The 24,898-nt window shown below is 42.2% G+C and overlaps 1 protein-coding gene across 1 annotated transcript in view; it reads right to left on the minus strand.

Annotated features, from left to right (window-relative positions):
- The window catches only part of zswim5 (zinc finger, SWIM-type containing 5), a 77,880-nt gene that overhangs the window by 18,673 nt on the left and 34,309 nt on the right, over nt 1-24,898 (minus strand). The window contains exons 2-4 of the mRNA XM_023272862.3: nt 4,934-5,121; nt 3,604-3,772; nt 1,613-1,761 (exon numbers count right to left, since the gene is read on the minus strand). Coding sequence (XP_023128630.1) covers nt 1,613-1,761; nt 3,604-3,772; nt 4,934-5,121 — 506 coding nt within the window. The remainder of the gene's footprint in view (nt 1-1,612; nt 1,762-3,603; nt 3,773-4,933; nt 5,122-24,898) is intronic.

Below are 24,898 nucleotides of genomic sequence, written 5' to 3' on the forward strand. Positions count from 1 at the left end.
AAACCTTCTAAATGCCACTTTAAACTAAAGAAAAGAAGCAGTTTGGCCCTGAAATTGAGAGCTTTGGTATATCCGAATGCGATAAGTGGACTTGTTTCAGTCAGACAAAGAGCACTAAGAAAGTGCAAAGAAAACCTCTACAGTCACTTTGAGGATTTACAAAGCTATATTTAACCATATTCAAGATCTGTTAATGCCTGGAGAAAAACTGAAGTTGAAGAGGGTAAAGATATTCTCAGACAGGTCTTAGCGGTGATTGTCAGGACATGCAGAGCCGCTAAGGGCCTCATGAAAGACCTTATTCAGCTGTGCTATGGGAAATGTCAGATGGGGCTATTGGGCTGTTGTTCAAGTCAGGCTGTCTGTTTGTCTGATGTAGTAATTTTTGAACATTCTGTTTTTAATTTGTTCCCAAATTTACAGAGGATTAAACCTGAACAGCTGCATACAGTGCTGCTCAATTCAAATTACAAAGTTTTTGTTCTTTGCTGATAACAGCTGCCTGCTGCGGCTAAAATTTATCGTCATAAAACCAAAATAACAAGCTTAAAGATGCTAAAAAGTTACTGAAGCCTGAGAGGAACTGCAGAGTTGAGCACTACAAACAATCCCTCGACTGATTAAAGCTATAGGTGAATTATTTTGGGCTTATTCCAAAAAATATTCTGCTGATGACTGAATTCTATAAAAAGTTGTAGAATTTTGATTTTCCCTCTTATTGAAGAGACAGTCGCATAAAAATGGGTGACAAATTAAAGGAAAAAACAACATAACATAGTGTCTTAGTTTGGTGTTGGGGCATCACGTGTGTCTCGTCGATGATTCTCCAAGCGTCTGGAACTATACTGGAGGGACCAACACCATTCTTCCAAATATATTCCCTTATTTGGTGTTTTCATGACTGTGGCAATGAGCGCTGTTTAATGTGTTGGTCTACAATCTCCTATACTTTAGGTGTTGAATTGGGTTGAGATCTAGTGACTGTACAGGCTACAGAATATGATTTAGAGCATTTTGATACTACATCAACTCCTCGTGTCCCATATGTGCCTTTGTCATCCTGAAAAAGACTATCAGGATAGAAATGAGAACAACTTTGTACGGATTTACAGTGACTCTTTCTTTCAAGAAAAGTGTACAAGTGTGTGATGGTTCGTACAATGCAAATTTTGTCATCTCTCCAGGTCCACAGGGATCCATGTGGCAACTACACTACAAAGGCAGTAGTGTGCATGCATGGACTAAGTAGATATGAGCAACTGTGCAGGTATGCAACATATCCGTCCAAGCTGACTTTCGTGGACTAGAAAAGTAGTATATTGACAACAACCATGAATCCGTGGGTATTTGCAGATGTCCATAAGTGAATATAGTCAGGGCTTTAGCAGACAAGTGGACCTAAATCACGCCACCATAACAGATTGACTGAATCCTCTAATTAAGGGTTCAGATTCTTCCTTTTATTTGTCGCTTGTCTGTATTTCAGTGTGGTTTCAAAGTGATCACTGGTATGGTAAAATAGGGTTTTTGGTAGCTACTTTACTTCCTTACTTAAAGATAAAGAAACACTAGATCTCATAATGATACAGACGTAACAAGTGGTGGAGTGAACCTTAGCGAACATGGAGTTGAGCTGCTTCCCAGAGCCGTAGTACCCTCCCTGGGACAGAAACTGTTTGACTTGCTCCCTGACTTGGTCCTCGTCCAAATGCCAGCAGTTGTCATCGTCAATGCTGGCGCCTGCAGTTGGGTCTGGAGCACCTGAGAACACACACATACACACACACAGTTAATGACAAGTAGACACAACCCAACAGTGTTAGAAATGTATGCAGACAACAACACAAAGGCAGATGCATTCTAAAATGTTAGTACAGGAGGTCCTCGGTTTACGACGTCCTTGACTTGTGGCGTTTCGGTGTTACATCGGAACTGGTCCAGTGGAACTAGTTGGCGAGCGGAGCGGACGAATACGTCGTCACGCGGCAAGCAGAGCGAACTAATACTGTGTGCACAGTAGTTACGCTGCACTATAAGAAGGTTTTGTTTACATTTGCCACCACAATAGATTATGCTACATTCGCTAACTTCATTATGGCTCCCAAGCTTAAGTCAGACTTACAGTTTACATTTTGTCCAGTATTTTTCTACAGAGTTGTGTTTCAGTGTGAGCTAGCGACTCTTTGTCATTACCGTAGTTGTACAAATACTGTAAACTGACTGATATCGTGATGAACTTAACAGCTTTGTTTACATTTTTACCGGAGTCTCGACTTACGGAAAATTGACGTCACACCATGGGAACGGAACTCTGACGTAAGTCGAGGACCCCCTGTATTTTCATTAAAGATGGTGTGAATAGAATAAAATATATATGCAGTTAAACATTCATTTCCTTCTAGCTCTTAATTCACATTCCACGCAAAAAAAAATTCAGCAATGACTGCAGTAAATGGAGTTACCTTGCAACCTCACCGGCAAAATCACTACTACTGTTCCCTGAGCTTCAGTGATGATTCATCTAAGCTTTAATCCTCACTTTGCTTTACATGTAACCTATTGTGTACCTACATGACATTTATGAAATGCCGCTTTACTTAGGTTAATCATGCACCGAGGGACTATAAGACCAACTTTATTTTTCTGCTGTTTGGCTCCGAGTGTGTGTGTCTGACTAATACTATGGGGAAATGTAGATGTGCACTGAAAGGGGAAGCTGCTTTGATCTAGCAGGAAGCGAGCTGAGGAAAGCCCAGAGATGTGTTTCCAACCGGCTTGGAGAACGCCGTTGCAGCAAACAGCAACAATCCTCTATCAAAAACGGGCTCGCTCCTTGATCAGCTGAACTTCAACCCCCATGATCCCCCCTGTCAAACACAGACAGGAAGCACAGCGCGGGGCTTCCTGGACGGGACAGCTGGAGAATGTCAACATTTAGCGAAGAGGATGAAATAGAGAAAGAGATAAAGAGTTTTGTTTGGAGAAAGGATGTGTCTAGTTTGTCGTTTCCCCGATGCAGGACTGTTGTGGTTCTCGTCTTTTTCATCTCAGTACTTTCTCCGACCCTTTCATCTCCTCTCCTCTCGCCCATTTCCCTGAGTGCCATTCCTCCTGTCTCTTCCTCTGTGTCCCTCTCCTCTCCCTCTAAACCTTCTCCTGCATCCATTTCATCATTCAACTCCTTTTTTTTCTGCTTTCTTCAACCTACCCCTGCCAGTGGGAGGAGGTACTGACTGGAGAGGGGGAACTAAGAAATCAAACGAGCCATTTGAAGCCCGGCTTGCTGCTTCGCCGGAGTAATAAGGGGCTCTGACGTATGACAGCCTGTAGGCTAGCATGCAGCATGTTTTAAGTCTGGAGGCTTTCAAGTCCGGCCTGTCGCTGTGAAGATATCACTGCAGAGGGATGGACAGCACCTCCACAGAGCGAGAACTTTTCAAGACTAGAGAAAAGCAATGTACTTTCCAATTCGCTGCAATATTGCATTAAACATCTGTTGCAGATGGATTTTGTGGATAGACGAAACACCAAAGTTGCAAAATCTTATTCATGTGAGTTTTCACAATCAATCAAAAACATTAAAGGAACAGCTTGTGGTCTCACCGTGAACCTGGTTGATCTCGGAGTTGGAGGAGAGGATCTCGTCGGCCAGTTTCTGAGCAGTGGGCAGCACCTCAGTGTGGTGGGCTGTGATCAGATACTGGACCAGCTTCTGGAGCTGATCCCTGTTCATCTGGAACAACGTCTCTGAGATGGGCAACCGTAGCTTCACCTGCATCAGATGCACATGAATGCTGCTGTATGACATGTCAACTATACGCATTTCAGTAGTTTAAACTGGTGGTCTTTAAGTAGCTAGTTAGTTAGTTCCTAATAATCAAACCAGTTGGAATAAAATCTTGGTCTTATGTGTTCAAAGACATCACTTACGTAGTGCATACTTTATAAGCAATCATCCAGTGCTATTATACATGTTCTAGGACACCTTTTCTGGCAAAGTTAAGTGAAATTATGAATATTTCTGTATATCATAACATTTTAAAACACCAATTATCTATATGCTAACATGTAGAGGAGCGTGTCAACATTCAAGGCACGTAAGAATCTTGTCACAGGACATTTTGCACCTTACTGATTTTTTAAAAAGGTTTTTGTTATGTAAAAAAAATATCTCACCTAATAAAAGTTATAACTTTTGGAACTATAGTTTCCATCAAGTTTTGGGGGACATAAAACTGAAACTGCATTTTTGGCATAAGGCTGCATATTGAAATATTATATACGTTTTTGCAATCTTCTGCATTCGAGCCAACATTTGAAATGGTATTAAATTCCTTTTTTAAACAATTTCTAAACAGATTTATAAATGTATATACTTAAAGAGGCCACATTAAGCAAATTCAGAGGCTTATAATTGTATTTTTGAGGTGTACTAGACTAGGCTTAACATGCTTTAATGATCAATAAATACTTTGTTTTTCTACTACTGTACTTTACTATACTGTACACTGCTGAAGCACCTCATCTCAACACTTTCTTTTAGCTCATCTTTTTAATGGCCCTCTATCTGACATTCTAATCTGCTCCGATTGGTCAAGGACATAAAAATTTAAATCCCAAACTTCAAATCAGGTGTTTCAGGCAGGTGAGGAGCAGTGTTTTCTGTATGAGAGAATAACTCCCATTGGTGTGGACTTTGGACGTTGTAAATTTGCAGACGTTTTACATGCACAAAAATGCAGCTGTAGAACAGACAAAAGGAAAATGAGACCCAGAACAAGCATTATATGGGCTCTTTAATACACACAAAGGGATGCTATCACCGCTCACATTGGACAGACTCATGCTGACTGTGTTCTGGTTTGACTGAAGACAAAGGGGACGTCAGTCTAATGCTGAGGGTTCAAAGATACACTTCATATGCTGTTATTACCTGTTCAGGCTTGCGAATCCGATAAAGAGAGAGTGCCACCACATGCGCGCAGTAGAAAATGTCTCGGTTCCCGCAGCCACAGGTGACAGAAGTGATCTTGCAGCGGTCGAAGCTGATGGCCACCTTGTGGGTGACCTCTGGCTCCGACGTCGTGGCAGGTTCGGTTACTGTGCCACTGAGGTGAAATCCTGCAAAGACAGGAAGAAAGAGGAGAGGAGTGAGATTAAAATATCTCCATTAATTATGATATAAAGAATATAATGTGCCTCATTATGTGCTCTTTTTTAAACATTCAACTTCTTAAAAATTTTTTCAACTGCTTCCTTTGTTTAAGCTTTAATCTTTAGCTCCTTCTGTGTGGACTGTTAAGGGGAAAAAAGGCACAAGGGGAGAAGAAAAGGAGCATCTGTGGTAATCTGAGCCTCTACAAACATACAGAGTGAACCTTCAGCACAAAACACACACATCTTAATGAGACTTCTCCGACAGGGCACAGTGCCATCTGATACTCTCCCTGCACGTCTTTATGCATTTGTGTGAGCAGCGAAAAAAGGGGTTGCTAGGGTGGGATCACTTCCTGCCCTCACACACACTCACTCACACTGCACCCAGGATAGTATGGATAGTTGGCTAAATAAATAAACTCCAACTCTGCCTTGCATAGTTAATCTTTAGGGCCCTCACGCACCAGGCTGACCATTCACTGCTGGCCTCTCTGGTGCTGTTGTTGAGCATCTGTGGGCGAGCATTTCCTGCTCTTTTTGTGGTGTGTCAGGCGTTGTTGGCTCTAGTTGGCCCTTACAAGTAGCCAATGGGCCAATTTCACACACTGGCCGGATGGACTGTGAGCACCAACTACTGACTTGCTTTTCCCTTTCGAGCTTGCGCATGTTGGCCATCGACTGCACAGCAGCTGTGGTCTTTATGGTGTTCAACTGCAACTTTTAACAAAAGATTAAAACTGAATGCATTGGCCTTTAGTGGCGCAACTTTGGAAAGGCGACCCAATTAATCTGGGTCATCTGCTGAAAACACTGATACTAAAAGGCAACTTCTCAAAGACTAACAGAGACGACTTTGGAATACGTGAAATATATTCTCATGCTATATTTCACACAGAAAGAATAAACAACTGCTTAAAAAGGTGGCTTTTGTTGCTTTTTAAAAGGTTATCAAATGTATGTGTAACACCAGGAATCCAGAATCTAGCTAAAAATGAAACGGAGAACTGTGGCATACCTCAGGGCTCTGTTCTAGGTTCTCTCCAATTTTGTATCTAAATGCTTCCGCTTGGGCTAATATCAACAGTCTGATGTCAAATTTTGACTAATAATTTAATCAATGGCAAGTTTGACAACATAGCACCTCCCATTAAGCCCTGTGCCTTAATTTACGTAGTCTTACTTCTGATAATAATGACACCAAAAAATATTGGTTCTGTGTTTATATATTTTAGCTGTTCATGTCTTGTAGAAAGTTATTTAAACCATTTTTCTTAACTGGTTCCTACTGAACTTTACCTTTTAAACAGTAAATAAGAATACAGTCATATTTTGAATACAGAGCAGCTCATAACTTATTTAAACTTTTATTTAATCACTTGAAGCACAGACCAAATGAAACCCTTTTTTAAATCCAAACACCTTTCGTTCCTGGCACTAAATGAAATAATGTGACGAGAAAAGAAGAACTAAAGAAAAGACGAGGTAACGGTAGAGCAAAAAATTGGTTTGAATAAAAGAATTGTGAGTGAGAAAGCAGAGGATAAAGGGGATAGGAGGAGAAATGTGAGAGCAGAAAAGAGAATAGAGGAGGGGAGAGTGTATCTGGTCTGTCATGTCGTCTCACTGTGACAGGTCAATTATTTATGAGCTGAGTTGTGTGTGTGTGTGTGTGTGTGTGTGTGTGTGTGTGTGTGTGTGTGTGTGTGTGTGTGTGTGTGTGTGTGTGTGTGTGTGTGTGTGTGTGTGTGTGTGTGTGTGTGTGTGTGTGTACACATTGGATTACTGTATCTTCCCAAACCATAGCAACGCTAGCGCTGCTTTCACAGCTCAAAAAGACGAGGGAGGGGAAGAGCCATAAAGGGAGCTCGCTAACTGGAAAGCAATGATATGGCTATTTTAGACCTGGATTGAAGAAAAAGGTACATATCTAAAGGTCTGACAAACTAATAAACACCAATGCAACAAAAATGCACACAGAGACACTTAAATTCTGGGGTATGGGCCAGCGTGGTAGAGCAGCCTAACAAGCGTGTTTTAAGCCATCTCCCTGGCAAAATCCTACAATAGGCTTTTCCAAACCAAATGCTGTGAGCACACATAAGGAAGCACACACACATGGTGAGATCCAATCAGCTTCAAACTGCTCTCACTAAGACAAAGAAAGATAAAGAACTAAAGGAGAGTGAAGGAGGAGACAGCGCAAACCCACAAACTGTCACACCAACTGACCACAGTAGATTCTAAATCGAGATGAAACTTGTGAACTCGCCACATCCTGCAAACATACAAGCTGATGGCTTCCGCTTCAGGTCAGCAAAGGAGCTCCAAACTACAAACACAAGTAAGACTGAGTTCACGCCAATATGCCAATATGCCAATATGTTTCAACCACCTGCCTTGTAGTAAGTGCATTCAGCTTCTGACAACTTCTAAAGGACATACAATCTTTCCCCTGCAATGCCATTAACTGGGGGTCCTTGACTTACGTTCCTACAGACTGATGTAAGTCGATTTAAGTTGGATCGCCGGGAAAAATGTAAACAAAGCCATTACACGTATTACAATATCGATCAGTTCTTCATAAAAGTCATGAATAACACTGACTTTCATGCATCATTTTACAAAAATATAACAGAACATATTGCACTGTTTTACAACTTGATCTAATAATGCCGATGTTCGTTGGTCTTTTGTCTTGTTCCGAGCATTTGTTATATCTAGTTTCACTTCCATGTTTGTTGCCCTTAAAGCAGAATTATCACTATACTTTTATTTTGAAAAAGCCTTTATTTTGAAGTTGTCTGTTGACAGTTGTCACTTTCTGTCTGCTCTGATGTTTAGTTTTACACATACATGCCCTTTTCTTAATTAACTTCATTTTTGGACTTACCGGTTAAGTTAAAATGATTTATTTACATGTATTAATGTTGTTTCATTCTGTTTTCCTTGCATTTTTCACTCTGTAATGTGTATCAAGAGCCACAGTAAAGAAGTTCAGTTTGTTAAGACTCGTGACTCATTTTGCAAGCACGAGTTTAACTAGTTGGACAGCTGCAGCTTTTGTGTTGTGCAATGAAGACAACACACATTGAGATGGATTTCCTTTTCTTCAAAACATCAGAACAGCCTGACTTATGTTTGGGAGCCATAATGAAGGGCAAAAAGTTAGCAAATGTAGCACAATCCAAGGTGGCGTACAACCGGCGAATGTAAACAAAGCCGTCTTATAATGGCGCGTGACGACGTAATCTTCTACTCAATCAGTTCCAACATAACAATGAAATGCTGTAGGTCAAGGATGTCGTAAACCGAGGACCTCCTGTATGTCATGAACTTCCTGGATTGCATTCTGTTCTCTCATTCAGGTCTATTTTCAAACATATCTACATATCAACTGACCCACCACAGCCACATGCATCCCACCAGCTGATCTACTGGCCGACATACTGACAACCTGGCTGCTTTTCAACCAACCAGGATCCTGCTCACCGCATACCCACACATGCCGACTGAGCAATCTAATATTGTCAACTAACCAGAGCATTGATCGATTAACAAAAGTACAGGACGAGACGAGCTGCCCGCTGAACCGAATGAGGCATCTGACTATGACAGGAAAGGTAAGTGAGACGCTGTGAAGGGAACAGACTGCAGAGGGACAGAGAGAGAAAGAGGCTGATGCATCTGCCAGTGATAGACATAAAGAGTCCTCCAAATTGTTGAAATCTCTCCCTCCCACTGAGTCTGCCTGTCCAACCAATCTTTGTGTCTCGCAGTGCAGTAATATTGTAAATGTCAGAAATGGCTTTCCATTCCTCCCCTCCGTCTCTATAATGGATATACCTGGAAAGCCAATTTGTGCTAACCACAGTTTAGCGTATGGGAGTCCAAATTTGATGTTCCAGTGCCGAAATCATCGCAGCGGAGAGCCAAAGATCAGGCAAAAATCAGGGGAGTGCATTTCTTAAAAGCATCGGGGGAACATTTGAGAGCTATCTTCCCTCCGAGTCGTCTAAATAATGTCTTGTCAGTCATCAGTCATCGCTGCACTTGTCTCCTAAACTCTGGCCTCGCATTTTGGATGAAGGTACAAGTTTTGACGGCAGATGATATTTAGTTTTAAGTCTTTCCCACAGCTGGGAGCACAGATCTCTTGTTTCTTTCTTGGCTTTGGACCGATCTCCCCCCTTCTTTCTCCGTCTGTGTCTGTCAGGTTAAAGCCTATTGTTGCTCCGGCCACAGGGATGAATGTGATGGTGACACTGCTGCTCTTTTCACTTTCAGTCAAGTCTAAAATGGCTCAGACACAGTTCACAGTCCATCTGTCTGGCACCCCTCCCCTCTATCTTTTGCCAGTTTTCCACATAAAACCCACATCATTGCTGGCTTCAATTATCAGGCTAAGTTAGCAGCTTTTGGCATTCACACCTCTGTGGAGTCTTTTGCCACACAACAACAGAGCCATTCCTGACTGATTAGGTAACACTCGTGAGTGTTTAAGTCTGTTGTGAGTGGCTCATTCATTAAAGGAATAGTCTGACATTTTTGTAGGATCCATACAACTCTAATAGTTGTCTGGCAGTTTAGCTTAGCATTAAAAGTGGAAACATGGGGTCACAGCTTGAGAGACTTCAGGAAGTCACTGCTTCCAGGTGCAAAAACCACGAGATATAATGTGTTAACCAGCAAATTTTGTGTTGCTAGACAGTCTTTATCAACTTTGGGTTGGGGCTAGCAGTTGCTCACTGTTTCCGGTCGTCATGCTAAGCTAGCACCATCAGTGCAGATGTGAAAGAGATATCAGTCTTCTTAGCTGACATTGGGCAAGACAACAAATTAATTCATTTCCTAAAATCACAAACTAATCCTTTTAATAAACTGAGAACTGATTTCCCAAAACAAATTATTACTTTGCCTACATGACACTAGCAACAGCTTGTTTTTAATGGGGTAAAATCTATGCCAAAAAGGCCTGTATGAAATCAGAAAAGCTCAAAATTCAAATTCCACAAACATTTACGTTCAAACCTCTGTCCCCAAACAACATCCAATATAAACAGAAGGGGACCTATGGTGGATCCTTGTGGTACTCCACAATTAAGTATACATCTTTCTACCTTTCATCAAATGTTGCTTGGTGTTACCTTGACACTCACAAGCTAGAAAAAGGTAATGAAAATGGCAACAAAAACTGCCTCAAATTTTTCCCAAAGGTTTTTATACTTGCTTGCGTCAGTTTTGAACATGTTGAAGCACTTCAAAGGAAATGGAAACATCTTTTTGCCTGAGTTCTGATGCAGCAAACATTGAACCAGCATGACAGATCAGCTGTTTCTGCTTCTTTTGTTGTCTTTGCCTAAGGACAGCATTAAGCATGGCTGATAATAATTACAGATTAACCAATTGAAAACAGAAGATTTTAGTAGGTAGCACGTGGCAAACAGCTGATTCTGTTTCTAGCTTCTTCTACTGTTTACAGGTACGTCTAACATAACCTCTACTGCCACCTTCAGTCACAAGACTATGCAGCCTTTTCACTTTTCCTGCGTGTGGCAGATTTCAAAAGTTTGCTTCAAATTCAATTGGCAATTATATGGAAACACGGCAACAGAGTGCTTGTGAGTGAGTGTCTTCAGCAGATGGGGATGCAATGATACTTGATAAAAAGACACTGCATCAGACAGGGAACACACACACACACACACACACACACACACACACACACACACACACACACACACACAAACACATACAAACACAGTGAACAAAACAACCTTTTCAGAGCCTGTCTGCTTTTGTTCTTAATGCCACAGTGAGCGTGCAGACGAAACGGTGCAAACTAGTCGGTGATACTCACAGCAGATATCGCTAATCTCTCTCTTCTGTCTCACACACACACACACACACACACACACACACACACACACACACACACACACACACACACACACACACTTCATGCATGCTTGCTATGGGTTTTGGTTCAGCAAAACAGATGAATTTCTAACAAAGGTGAATCGGGAGTGTGGTGTGGGTATACTGGGAGTGTTGCCAAGTGCAACGATCTGGCCCAATCCTTTGGGAAAATCACATGGCCCTGTATGTATCTGTGTGTGTGTCTATACTGTACGTGTGTGTGTGTGTGTGTGTGTGTGTGTGTGTGTGTGTGTGTGTGTGTGTGTGTGTGTGTGTGGTGGTGGGGGGGGGGGGGGGGGGGGGGGGGGTTCCAGCTCTGATGCAGGTAAGCACGCCTGTCCTGAAAACCCACACACACTGACATCCTTAATGCTGAAAAAAGTGTGTGTGTGAGGTATTTGTGGCTTTCGTTGTGCAGATTGTGCATCATTTACATTCATGTATCGAGCTGCGTGCCTTAAAACCTCACATATAATCCTCACTGTGATTCTGTTTAGTGAAAGAGGAAACACAATAAAGCGCAGCGGTTTCCCCACCTCTCTTTTCGAATGCACAAATTCAGATTTGGGGTGTGGATTTCCTCTGAATCTGGATTATTTTCATTTCAATCAACATGTATAGTAACGCATGTGGGAAAGTGTTACGTTATTTATAGATGTTTAAGTTGGTGAAATCCACCAGGAGAGTGATGTGTGTGAGAAAAAAACACAAAAAGCGTGGAGGCTGCAGAGACCACCATTGTACATCTCTCTATTGTAATTAGAGACCCCCCTCTTGCTGCCATGTATATATACCCACACATGCACACTCCTCCCTCCCTCCCTGTTTCTACACCATCTGTCACTCGATGGCAACCCCGCCCACACAGGAGGCAGCCAGCCAATGAGGAGGCTGAGAGCACCCCACGCTCATAGGCCATTAACCCCTAATCAGCTGGGGAGATGGAGCCGGGCGGTGAGCCAAAGAGTGCATGTACGCTCACACACAAAATATTCAACTAAAGCCTCGACGCGGGCAGACGGGCGACCGAGCTCCGCCCACCCCTCCCACCGGACCTTAAAGTTGCGGAGGAGACCATCTTTGAATCCATTCGTCTACCTTCCCCACAGCGCTGTGCCTACACGAAACACACACACTTTGCCAACAGACACTCCTACATTTTGACTCCCACTCAGGATCACAGCATCCCCCGTGTCGTAGAGCAATAATGCGAATTAAAGAAAAAACCAACAGACTGCGTATTAGGTGTTGATCCCTTTCTCTCATTTGGCATTTTGAAAACCAAAGTCGTCCATAAGTGATCCAATCTGTCAGGCCTTCATTCAACTCAGTGACCCCTTGGGGCCTATAAGGATCATCTGCATTCATTAGATTTCTGCACCCATTTATTCAGGTTATTCCTTTATCTTTATCCCCATCCAGCTCCAACAACAAATCCTCACATTGCAGGGCTGACTTCATATGTTACTAACAGTGTAAATTGGCTGTAACAGAGAATTGAGCTGCATCCTTTGGAAGTGAAACCTCATAAATTCAGCCCATTCACCACGTCACATAGAGTCACGGTGTCTGATATGGTCTGAGGTGGTAATTAGTTTGTATGGAGTCGGCGCCTTGACAAACAAAGAGCAAACTGGCACTTCAGTTTGAACGGTAGTGAGTAAAGACAGTTTTTATTACACTGGTTGGTAAATAATACTATCAGCCAATTGTGACTATATGATATCCAATAAGTAGCAAAGAACTGCAGTACAAAAATCTTACATATACTTTATGTTTGAAGTAATTCATGCTCAGTATATTTTAATTGTTGGTAACAAACATACTTTGTAAATTGCCCTGCACATTTCAGCATCTTCTACATTCATGAGGGCTGCAAATAATTATTTTTATGGTCAAACAGTCTAAAGATTAGTCTATAAAATCTTAAAATATGGTGAAAAATGTCCACCTGTGTTTCTCACAGCCCAAGATGACATCCTAAAATGTCTTATTCTGTCCACAACCCAAAGCTATTCAGTTAAAGAAACCCGAAAATACCTAAATTTGAGAAGCTGAAAACAGATTAGTTTGACTTTTGTTAAAAAAATACTCAAGGTGATGAATTAATGATCAAAATTGTTGGTGATTAATTGAAAAGTTGACAACAAATTGATTAATCATTGCAGTTCCATAATTCATACAACACAAATTAACCAAAGAGCGAATGAAACTCAGTAAAGTTCAGCACTGATATAAGATCACCTGTTTAATAATTTATATCTGTCCTTATATTGTTTCTTTTTCATTTGGTTTAGCTGTCAACAATGACTGATGATCTCAGCTGTTTCTAGTGTCACAAGACACCTAAATAAACACATGCAGTACAGTAAAAAAGAAAAAACTGGCACAATACGACTCTTCCCCTGCCACCCACAAACTCCGTCTCTTCACGCCAACTGTCCTCTGCTGTCTGAACATTTCTCACTCCGCTTCCTTGTTCACGTCTGCGGTGACACATTGTTATTTGTAACTTTTATCAAGAAACTGCATCTCAGCAGAATTACGCCCAGTAGAAAGAAGAAAAAAAAAAACCCCAGTGCCACCTTTTTTTGGCTCTCTAATCTCACTTCCCCCCTTTTCCAAAAGTAGCTGAGGATTCATCCTCCTCCAGCAGCCAACACATCCCTCGCAGCCTGTGGCCCTTCCCATTTCCCATCTGTTCTGACAGCTCCAAGGTTAACACAGCACCCCCCGTGCTCCCTCTCATTCACACACACAGACACCCACTTGGCCCTGTATTCAATCAGCCATCTATCTCTGAACAGCAGACGTGTATATGCGTGCACACACACACACACACCAACACACTGAGTACACCAAATCTTTCCTCCCCTCTGCCCATCCATCCATCCATCTATCCATCATTCACCCATCCATCCTTCCATCCCTCCCTCCCGCGGTGTTTGCTGATGCGTAAACAGCTGATTGATTCATTTGTGATTTCCCAGCAGCCCTATCCCAAACACACACGAGCGCAGAAAAAATAGAAAATAAAAAATTCTTGCAAACCGTCGGGACTCATTTGTCATGATTACATTGAATTGATTCCCTGATTTGCTCCATTCTGTTGCAATGGGGGGAGGAGAGAAAGGGGGGAGAGATGGGGGAGAAAAGAGGAAGAAGGAGAAAGAGGTGGGAGAGAAAAGGTTTAATCAAGTCCCTTTCAGCTGATGTGTCGCTGTGAAAACAACGAGAAAGAGGGAAAAACTGCAGATCTGACGGAGCTGACACGGGGGGAAATCAGCTGACTCGTCAGCCCCGAGTCCCAAACCTGACTGAGCAAAGGGCAACAAAAAAATGAAAAACTGGGGAAATAGAGAGAAGAGATTCGGAGTGAGTGCTTGATATAAACTGGATTACTCTGAAAGCATGAATGCATTCAGTAAAATGCTTGACAGAGATAAAGACGGACAAAGAGCAGCCGAATTCATCAGAATGAGGAAGAACATACAAGATAGTACTAGTGTTTGGATGCACATACAGGTGGAGGCATCTTAGCTGAGATCAAAGCAGATAGATACATGGATGGATGGATGGATGGATGGATGGATGGATGGATGGATAGATGGATGGCATCCTTTGCTTGACGTGCCTGAAATTCAAAGGCTCCATCTGTCTAATTTGAAAGCAAGCTGAAGTGGTCCAGTTCAAGACTTGCATACATTCTGCCGTTAATGGAGAGTCACTTGGTCGATTCATGCCATTGTGAGCGTGTGCAACGCTAGAATGAAGGTTACTCGGCAAAGAGAAAAGCCATAAATGCCGCTTTCAGCTTTGCAGGAGAATACAGGACCAGAAACCTGAGAGCGCCAGGAGCCCAAACGTTCGCACACAAACACAAGAAATACATTGTGAGGAATACAAAGCTGAAGCTGTGCCGAGGTGAAGCCGAGTTAAAGGGCCTTGGTGCATGTGTCATACACGGGAGCTGTCCTTTCTCTAGTGTGTGTGAACCCTGTTCACTCAAGGCTAAATGAGAGATAAGAAGGCTGTGTTTTTTGTTCCAGCCTGTTGTTTGCAGAGTTTTCAGTGTACAGGCATTATTGTGCTGCGGCCTTGTCTGGCCACGCTCACAAAGAAACAAGCAAAAGCAATTTATCAAGTGCAAACACTCAGAGAGAGACTCATGTCCCTCCCCTGCAGGTGATAAAGCCTACAGTCACTGTCTAGTTGGAAACTCAGACTTCCAGTTTTGTTTCTTTTTTCCTGTGGGTGAAACTTTAGGCAAGCAGTGTAATGCTAAATCCATAGAGGAAGATACAAACAGACTGCAGATGGATGTCAGTCATTTTCAATGGGAATCTGCTATACGAAGCAACAGAGAAGATGCAAAGCAGCCTCAAGCAGCACAACAACTGGGAGTTGAGAACATTTTTACTTTATGTAAATGCCTCACAGCCCATTGGGCGACTCCTTGTTTGAAACAATGGCACTTGTGTTAATTCCCACAGAAAATGAATGCACCAAAGTGTCCTATCACCCAATCAGAGCAGAATATGTAAATAAGATGGTCCGTGCAAACCAAAGTGGAAACATGCCTGAAGGCTACAAAATCAGTGACACAGTCTGTCTCTCTGTATCTGTTGTGGTATTAAATATTTGTTAGTGTGATTAGTGGAATCCTGTTTTGTATTGTCATGACAGTACATTGTTTTTTTGGTTAGCAACCAACTCCATCAATTTCTAGAAATGTTAATAGGTTAATAGGTAGCATTCGCAGACACATTGCGTTAGTTATACTGTACGTCTGACTAATTAGCAAAAAGATCAGTGTGTGAACATCACTAATAAAGCCAGATGACAGTGTGTGAAATGTATGTTCACATTAACATAAAGAACAAGCTTTCATACACATGAGACAACCAATTATATTCTTGTCTTTTGAGAAATTTCCATGCTATTAATGCTCTTGTTAAATCACATGGTAGTAAACAGACAGAACTGTGGCCCGCAAGCTAATGTTACTACCAAGTTAATAAACACAGAACCAGCTTTCATTAGTTAATAGTAACTAGTTATCAATTAGCTTTTTAGCCTCTGAGCAATGTGTTTGTTGTCATTTGCCTTGTTTCCACAATGTATTTTTGAAGTATTGCATTCAAAAAAGGTAATGAAAGCAGGACCATAAGAAAAAACATCCGTGATTCACAAATTCTTTTTACGCTTGTTTGAGGTGATACGTTTTGTGTATATTTACTTTTTTGATGTAGCTAATGTGGAAAATAGTAGCAGAAAACAATATGGGAAAATGTTCAAACGACTAGCTGAAGAAGTTCAGGAAAAGCTAAGTCTTGCACAGTTAGACCATTCTCTAGCGATGACACGGTGCTGTGTAGAATGGTCTGACTGCACCTCATGATCAGTATAGAAGATTAAAAACAAAAGTTCTGATGTTTGCATTTCTTTAAACCAATCAGTCTTGGGCTGTGGTACGAACATTCAAAACAGTGACGGGGGATTGCTTTAGTGGAAGATTTGCATGCAAGAAGCCAAGCACTAGCATTAAAATGAAAAATTTTGAAAAAAATAAAATAAAAACCAGCAGGGCTGCTTTATTACACAATCCAAATCCTCTGCAAAACTTGACATTTTCAGTGTGTAGGTTGCTGTGAGAAGGCTGTTTTCTGCAGTGACGGGGATGGTAACAAGATGACAGCGGAAGGGGAGGAGAAAGCTGTGTGGAACGTGTGGCCAATGGCAGGCTTTACCTGCAGTCTACATCTGGTGACTCTGGTGAGAAGTTAATGCACAACATGACATGTATCACTGAACCTGGCTGCCACAGCAGTTAACACACATCTGATGTTACCATGACAAAGGCATCATTTTGACTAAAACCTTGCAATTAATTCCCAGCAACACTTTGTATCATTATCATCACTAACATTCTCTGTCTACCTCATCTGTAATTTATTCTTTACCGTAGATTTTATATTACGAAATTACATATTTTTGTACAACTTTAATGAAAAGCAATTCCATTGCTACTGTCAGAGCTGGAAGCTTAACTGGGGCCAAAAGTGGGAAAAGTGTTGACAATGCACTGAAAATAATCCCCAAATGTCAGCGTATTGCCACCTTTCCTCCTTGCTGTAGAAGACCAAACCATAATATGATAAGGACACCAACAAGACACACCAACATTTAAACTAATAAAAGGATCCGACAGCTGTTAAAGGTCACTGCACTGGATTTACCCTCCAATTAGCTCACCGAGACATGCACACATATATACTCATTTACACATGCAATGCTGTTTTTTCAGGGAGTCTAACCACCCATGCACATGACAGCACACAACATATGATATCTGCTGCATGCACAGATCCTCGCCTGCAGCATTTAGAATGTATGTGTACATCCTGGTTATCTTTGTGTTAATTTCTGAAAATGTGTGTGTGAGTGTATGCATCTGCGAAAGCTACACATGCAATGTTAATGTGGTTATGCACACACATATGCACGTTGACACACATGGATTTCCTGCTTGTGTTTACGTATGCCAGGCCTGTTGTCTCCGTCTCTCCCATTGTTGCTCTTTTGTCTCTTCTTTTTCTGCCTCTCTCGCACTTTGCCCTTTTCCTAAACCAGCCGTGGCCTTAGCCATGCTTTTTGTTTAATATGGCGGCATGCAAAGCAAAGGCACAACCATCTGCCATATGCATGCAGCCGCCGTCTTAGGAACAACAAGGGCTGGCATCACAATGCCTCTTTAGTTGGTGTGTGTGTGTGTGTGTGTGTGTGTGTGTGTGTGCGCGCGTGCGTGCGTGCATGCATGTGTGTTTGTTCTTCAAGCGCAGTCTGCAGGGCAAGATAAGTATGCATTTAAGAGGCTTATATTTCATTTCAGGAACTGAAGGAGACAAAATGGCTCCATTCTGAGTTGGCGGACACAACACAAGGAATGGCGAGGTAGCAACAAAAACAGAAAAGAAGGAAAAAGGCTCACTGTGATGCTGTTTGTGTACACACACAGAGGAAGGAGGCACAAAGCCGAGCATTTGTAGCTTGTGCGTAAACACAATTGAGCACAAAGCTGAACATTTGAAATACAAATCCAGCTTTATTAATCAGTGTTTTTTGTTTACTGTACAGCTAAACGCCACTATCTGATGAAAGCTGCCAGATCACTGTCTGAAGACTGAGCAAAAGTAACTTCTACAAGAAGGGAATATTGACCCTGGCTTGTCAAGCGTATGCCACACTCTCATGGAGCTTCTGAAGCAAAGTGGGAGGCATGAGCACATAAAATTAGCAAAACTACACACAGTATGAATAATTGAATAACTTTTTGATGTTTTGCAGTGACTAAAAGTGGCTTCAGTACAGTATGTCAACAGTATCTCATGGCAGAAGCTGCTGTTTCAGCTTTATTCCTGTCAAACAAAGGTGCAAAAACACTCTGACTTGCCACTCATTTGCAGGCAGTAACCTCAGTTAATTTTAGATGTTAAGACTGACAATGTGAATCACTGTTTGGTTTCTCAGCACGAGCGTGGAACTGAAAATAAGCGCTGTTGGTTTACTGGATAATCTGGTAGCCCGTTTACCATAGTAACAGCTAGTCCCGCTGAGGTTCATATTGAACAAAAGAAATTTCAGACATGGACTCAGTTCAATCCCTGCTGGCGCTTTATGTCTCTGCGAATTTGAAATAAATACTGATTGCAGTGTTCATGTGATGTTTTGGTTCCGCAAGATATTCTCTCCAGTACTTTCTGGGAAAAATTTTGTCTAATGCAAAGGTCATGACATTTGTGGTTTTGTTGGACCGTCTGCATGTCTGTGTTTAGAAACCTTTCCACCCCCTGATTAGCCTCCACCCCTACAGAGCTGATCACTGCTCGCCTTGCACAATCATGCATGAAACATGAATAATGAAATATAATGAAAACAGCTTGCAAGCCAATATACAAGCCGACGACTCACACATGCCCCTTCTCCTCCGTCTCTCACACTCGCACACAATGGCTCTGCAAGGGTGAAACTCTCATTTATCCATTAGCTGAAAAGCAATCACAAATTTGCACAGACACATGCACTCGCAGAGGGGATGGGGGGGACTTCTGGTTGACTTCATCAAGCTCTCATCAAGCCAAGCCACCATATGGGGATGGGGCCAAAAACAGAGGGGGACTGGATTGTGTGTGTGTGCATGTGTGTGTACTACAGAGACCACCCCCCATCCGCAAATGCAACACCAACACAAAGGAAGCATGCATCACCAAATCAGCTTTGTCTTGCATGCATTATGACGTTACTGCTGCCCCATTAAGAAGACCCCCCAACACACACACACACACACACACACACACACACACACACACACACACACACACACCCACACACACACACACACACAGCCTGAAGGTGTGCTCAGCTAAAACAGCTGAAGCAAGGCAAAGAGGGCCAGACACCCTCATTAATACCTCCTCCTGTTTCCTATCCACATACTTTTACTGCATTCTTCCTCTGATTTTTAGTCTCCCCTTCCTCTGTCTCTCGCATGGCACCCCGAAAATACTAAGAATCCCGCCTCCCCACATCCCCTGACTGCCTCCCAGCGCTCACACCGGCCTGCTGACGTAGGCAAACAGTCATATACATTGAATTTTAATCTGGGTGTGACCTGCTTTTTCTTGGCTTCCCTCCTCTCCTGGCTGCCCCCATAGAGTCAGCCTTTCACAGGCTAGCACGCCCCCTTCTCCCCAAGCACCGCCCACCCCGACACCCCTTCTGAGGCCCAGGCTGTAGGCCTCGAGGCTGGGGCCTCGCTTGCCATTGTTAGCCCACAATGGGTGAGAGACGGCTGGCAGGCAGGCAGCAGCAAGGAGGCCCTGCGGAGGAAGCCAGGGTATAGAGAGGAGAGCAGCTACTGAAGGGGGAGGACAGAGGGAAGAGAGTCATCTTCACTGCATAAGCAAACACGTATGATGAACCTAATTACTGGAATGAACGTGAGATGAAAGGAGAGGAGAAGAGGGGAAATTAAGTACCATAAACAGAATTCACCATATAAAAAAACCCACAATATAACCGAGAAGAGGGGGGACAGCTTAACAAACTCAAAAGGGCTGCGTGAATGATGCAAGCACTGTTCACAAAGCCACTACAGCATTATACTGGACACAGGCTGTCTACTCCATTGAAGCTGCCATCTAAAGCTGGGATCAAGCTTAACAAAGTGAGCTTTATTCTCCAGTGGAGGTTCATTTATTTATTGCAAATAGCAGCATCTGTCACTGCAGCCAGGCCTCATCACAGAGGTTTACAGTAAGGTTGTGTTTAAAAAAATCTGAATCACTTCAAGAGGCCACAACCTGTGCTTAAACAGCAGGGGCCTCAACACGTCTCGGAAGATCTACACACTCACCAAGCAAATACATTTGTACTTACTTTGTAGCAAGAGCTGCATTTCCTGCTGTTTGTCTCACTATTATGATAATAGGGGACAAAATGATAACTCCTGTGAACTTCCAAGAGCTGAAAAATCTGTCTTTCGACTTAATGGATACGATTTCATTATCTCCCTACTGTGTTACCTGTAGCAACATAAACGCAATGCTATTTTTGATCTGAACAACAAGTAAGTTTAGAAACATCTACAGGAAAATCCATTGGGCTGATGTGTAACCGGTTAGCTTGCTGCTGCACCAAATTCCTGCAATTCTTTACTATTTAACCTGCTGAATCCCAAAATCCGCTGGTGGGTTTAAAAGCCATGTTATCAGTAAAATATGACAAAATTAAATAATTTATCAGAGCCAGAAATGAATTATTTTCAGCTTATCGACCGTCCTTGAACTACTCATCTGTGACGTGCTCTTCTGTGGGAAAACGTCCTGATATTTTATCAAAATTCTTTTATTCTACATGTCCCAATTTTTAAAATTACCAAAAATATATCACTTGCTCTAACCAGATTCTGTACAAACACAAAAATTCTGTGATCCTTGCTGCCATTATTAAGCCATTGCTGACTTAGCCCCAACCAACGGTCACATGACAAAAATTCAGGAAACTTTTGGCTAAACTGAGCTGCACTGCAGGCTTACACAGACGGTATAGGAGACAAGGATTAATTTCTAGCATTATAAAAGACATTTTTGTGTTCTCTCTACTTCTAGTCATTGTTGTGCTGTTTCCATAGAGCTGAATGACTACATTGTAATAAAAAAAATGAGCCCACAGTCAGTAAAAATGTGACAAGAGCAGGAAAACACCCAGAAACTGCTCGGAGCTAACTCTTAACACCTAACTTACTTTTGTTTGAGTAGCTGTTAAAATCATCTTCACATGCAGGATATTCTTTATCATGGCTGTACAATTGATTCATTACATGAAAGTCAAAGTCAGTACCTGTCTGCTGTGTGTTTTAAAAACAGTTGCCCACGGTTCTAATATTTAAAGAAGATATTATTAGGTGGAAGAAGGTTTACAGTGAATGAAGCACGACTTGACAACTGAATGAATTGAAAGAGCAATGACGACCGCAATGGACAAAATCTACCACGGTGGTTTCAACAGCAGTTGAGCTGCACTTTGACAAAAAGTTTGTGTAGCTCAGTAAATAACACGTTGAATGAAGAAGTGACGCATGAGGTAACTCCTACAAGCCGCTCCGTGTTGCTGCTTTGGATCATCTTGTTGTCAAACCACGGGCCATGTTTGAATGGAAAATAGGCACGCACACACACACATGCACACGCAAGCAATCATCCAATAATGTCAACTGTCACACATACAAGCATGCAGCTGTACATGACCACACACACACACACACACACACACACACACACACACACACACACACACACACACACACACACACACACACACACACAACAGTGGCGATCCAATAATGTCAGCTGTCATGTACATAACCACACACAGGCATGCTTGTGCATGAACACACAAGCAAGTCGTGGGAGCAATCATCTGATAATGTCAACTGTCGCACAAGTACACGCATAACGCATGCGCACCCACACACACACACACACACACACACACACACACACACACACACACACACACACACACACACACACATACAGCGTGAGGACAAAGGAGGGGAGGCTGGTAAACAACGCTCCACAATGCTCTCTGGCAGAGACTTGAGTTTACAAAAGAAAAAGGTTTCCAATCGCTAGACATTCATTCACTCACTCACTCTCACACACACACACACACACACACACACACACACACACACACACACACACACACACGGTGTGCACACGGCCGGGGTGAGGGAGGCCTTTACGGCATGCACTAGCAGACACACAATGCCAGGCAGACCATTCTCTCGCTTACTCTAATTCAGTCATTCAATTGCTCTTTTTCTCCTTGTTCCTCTTTTCCATGAATGTGCTTTGAAATAAACCATTTTCCTGAATGCATTTTTTAAAAAAATTTCTGCTCTCAGCTTCTTTCATTATGAGTGCATGGGTCATTTTTCTACGAGTTGATAATATATAGGGCAGATAGGAGCGATTGGGCTGCATTCGTTGGCCTGGCTCAGCATGGCACCACACACACACACACACACACACAAATCACAGGCCATCACAATAGCCTGGATTCACACAGTGCAGGGACGGCTTAAGATTGAACCAACAGTGATGCAAGCCCTCCAATCCCTTCTGTATGGACAATGAAAGGCCAGTAACAACAACCCTGGGGCTGAAGTTGTGTGCGAGTGTGTGTGAATGTACTGTATGTACAGTATATGTGTCAGCATGTGCGCTGCTGGTATGCAGGGTTTCAAACACTGAGCTCAAACAAATGATTCATGTTTCACAAAATCAATTAAAAAAATAGATATTATTATTGGAGAATGAGGAGCACTCAAGTTGACTTAAAACCTGTATGAACCATTTTAAAGCTGTTGATAAAAAAGAAGATAAAACGCAATTCAAACCCTTCTTATTGGAGCCACCTTTGCAGGGTGTTCAGTTGTCAAGAGAATGAAGTACTGGTATTCGTCAGTCATTGTCTTCTTCCTGGTATTTTCCCCCTGGCACTGAAAACAGCTATTGTGAAACTCCTTAAAGAAAAGCAACCTGGCCCTACATTCTTTTACGCTTCAGTTACTTCTTTCAGAGAAGTCACTGACAAACTCGTCTCTTAACAACTAAGGCCCAGCTATATACCTGACTTTTATCCACCTCCTTTCGTTGGTTATTTGCAGTAAATACAGTGTAGTGAGGATTTATTCAGAACTCCTCTTCAGAGGCTTCCAGTGGAGCTGCCAGATGACCTTTATCCAGAATATCTGTTCATTTCAGGCACATTCCAGTTGATTGGGCATCGACAAAAGTATAGAATTCAGGTGTAAATGTAGCTTTGGCACTGTCGAACCCAACATAATCAGTCAAATCAAGGTAGGTAACTGGCCTCTTATAGGTGAGAACAGAGAACAGTGAAATGGTTGTCCTGATGTTGGCAAGAAATGAGAAAACCTATGGGTGTATTCCTATGTCTATAGTGGAGACTCATTTAATGGCAAAAAGAACATTCTCTTTGTACCAGTGCTGGTTACTCAGAAATGTAAATGGCAGTGTTAATGGGTTTCAACTAGAGAATAATACTAAGCTCTGGCGGGGTTGATTGGCAAAAAGGACACGAAAACAGATAGCTTCCATCATTTTTCATAATTTCATAACTTAGCCGCTGTAAAACACCATAATGGATTTAAAATTAGCAATCAAACTAAAATGGACCAAAGACTATTAGTTTTTATTCAAGAGGTTGGAAAAAATGTTGCTGTTTAGCAATTAAAGCCATTTTATACCACCTCTGTTTTCATAGGCTTAAAAGTAATTGGATAACTAATTGATAAGTAGTTTCATGGCCAAGCGTGGTCTGTTATTTCTGTTCAAATTAAGAAGAGACAAGATCTGAACTTGGTACTGAGTGTTGAATTTGTATTTGGTGTTACTGATTGATACAAGTGAAGGAGGTCATCACGAGGCTGAAAACACAAAACAGATCTATCAGAGAGATGGAGAAACTTCATGAGTGGCCAACTCAATCATTTGGTCAGTTTTTTAAAAATATGTTAAAATAAATGCAATGGAAACCTCAACAACACCACAGGACTCGGAAGACAACTGGAGTGGATGATGGAAGACTTATTTTCTTGGTGAAGGAAGAGCCCTCAACAACATCCAGCCAAGTCAAGAATGTTCTCAAGGAGGTCGGTGTGTAAACTCAAGAGACGCCTTCATTGATGTGAATACAGAGGATTTACCTCAAGATGAAAAGCAAAGGTGGCTGAAGAGAGCAGAGACACGAAATTAGACCTTACTGGGAAAACATCTAAGAGAGGTGGCCCAGTTCTGGAACACAATTCTTTGAACAGACGAAACCAGATGAGCAAACGTCCAAGATCCTCTGTCAAACCTGGGGAAGCAGTGTGATGCTATGGGCATGTGTGGCTGCCAATAGATCTGGGTCATTGGTGTTTATTGATGGTGTGGCTTCTGATAACAGAAGCAGGATGACTTCTGGGGGTGTATGATGCTACACTTTCTGCCCAGCTTCAGTAAAATGCTGCCAAGCTGAAAGGATTGTGCTTCACAGTACAGACGGACAATGACCCCAAACACAGTGCGAAGGCAATGCAGGAGTATCTTAAGGCAAAGAAATTAAAATTTCTCAAATGGCTCAACACAGCCGAACACGTTTTTCCTTACTGAAGACCAAACTGAGGGCAGAAGACCCACAAACCAGCAGAAACTGAAGGTTGCTGCTGTAAACCATCTTCAAGGAGGAAACT

This window comes from Amphiprion ocellaris, chromosome 10, assembly GCF_022539595.1.
Source record: "Amphiprion ocellaris isolate individual 3 ecotype Okinawa chromosome 10, ASM2253959v1, whole genome shotgun sequence".
Classification (NCBI taxonomy): Eukaryota; Metazoa; Chordata; class Actinopteri; family Pomacentridae; genus Amphiprion; species Amphiprion ocellaris.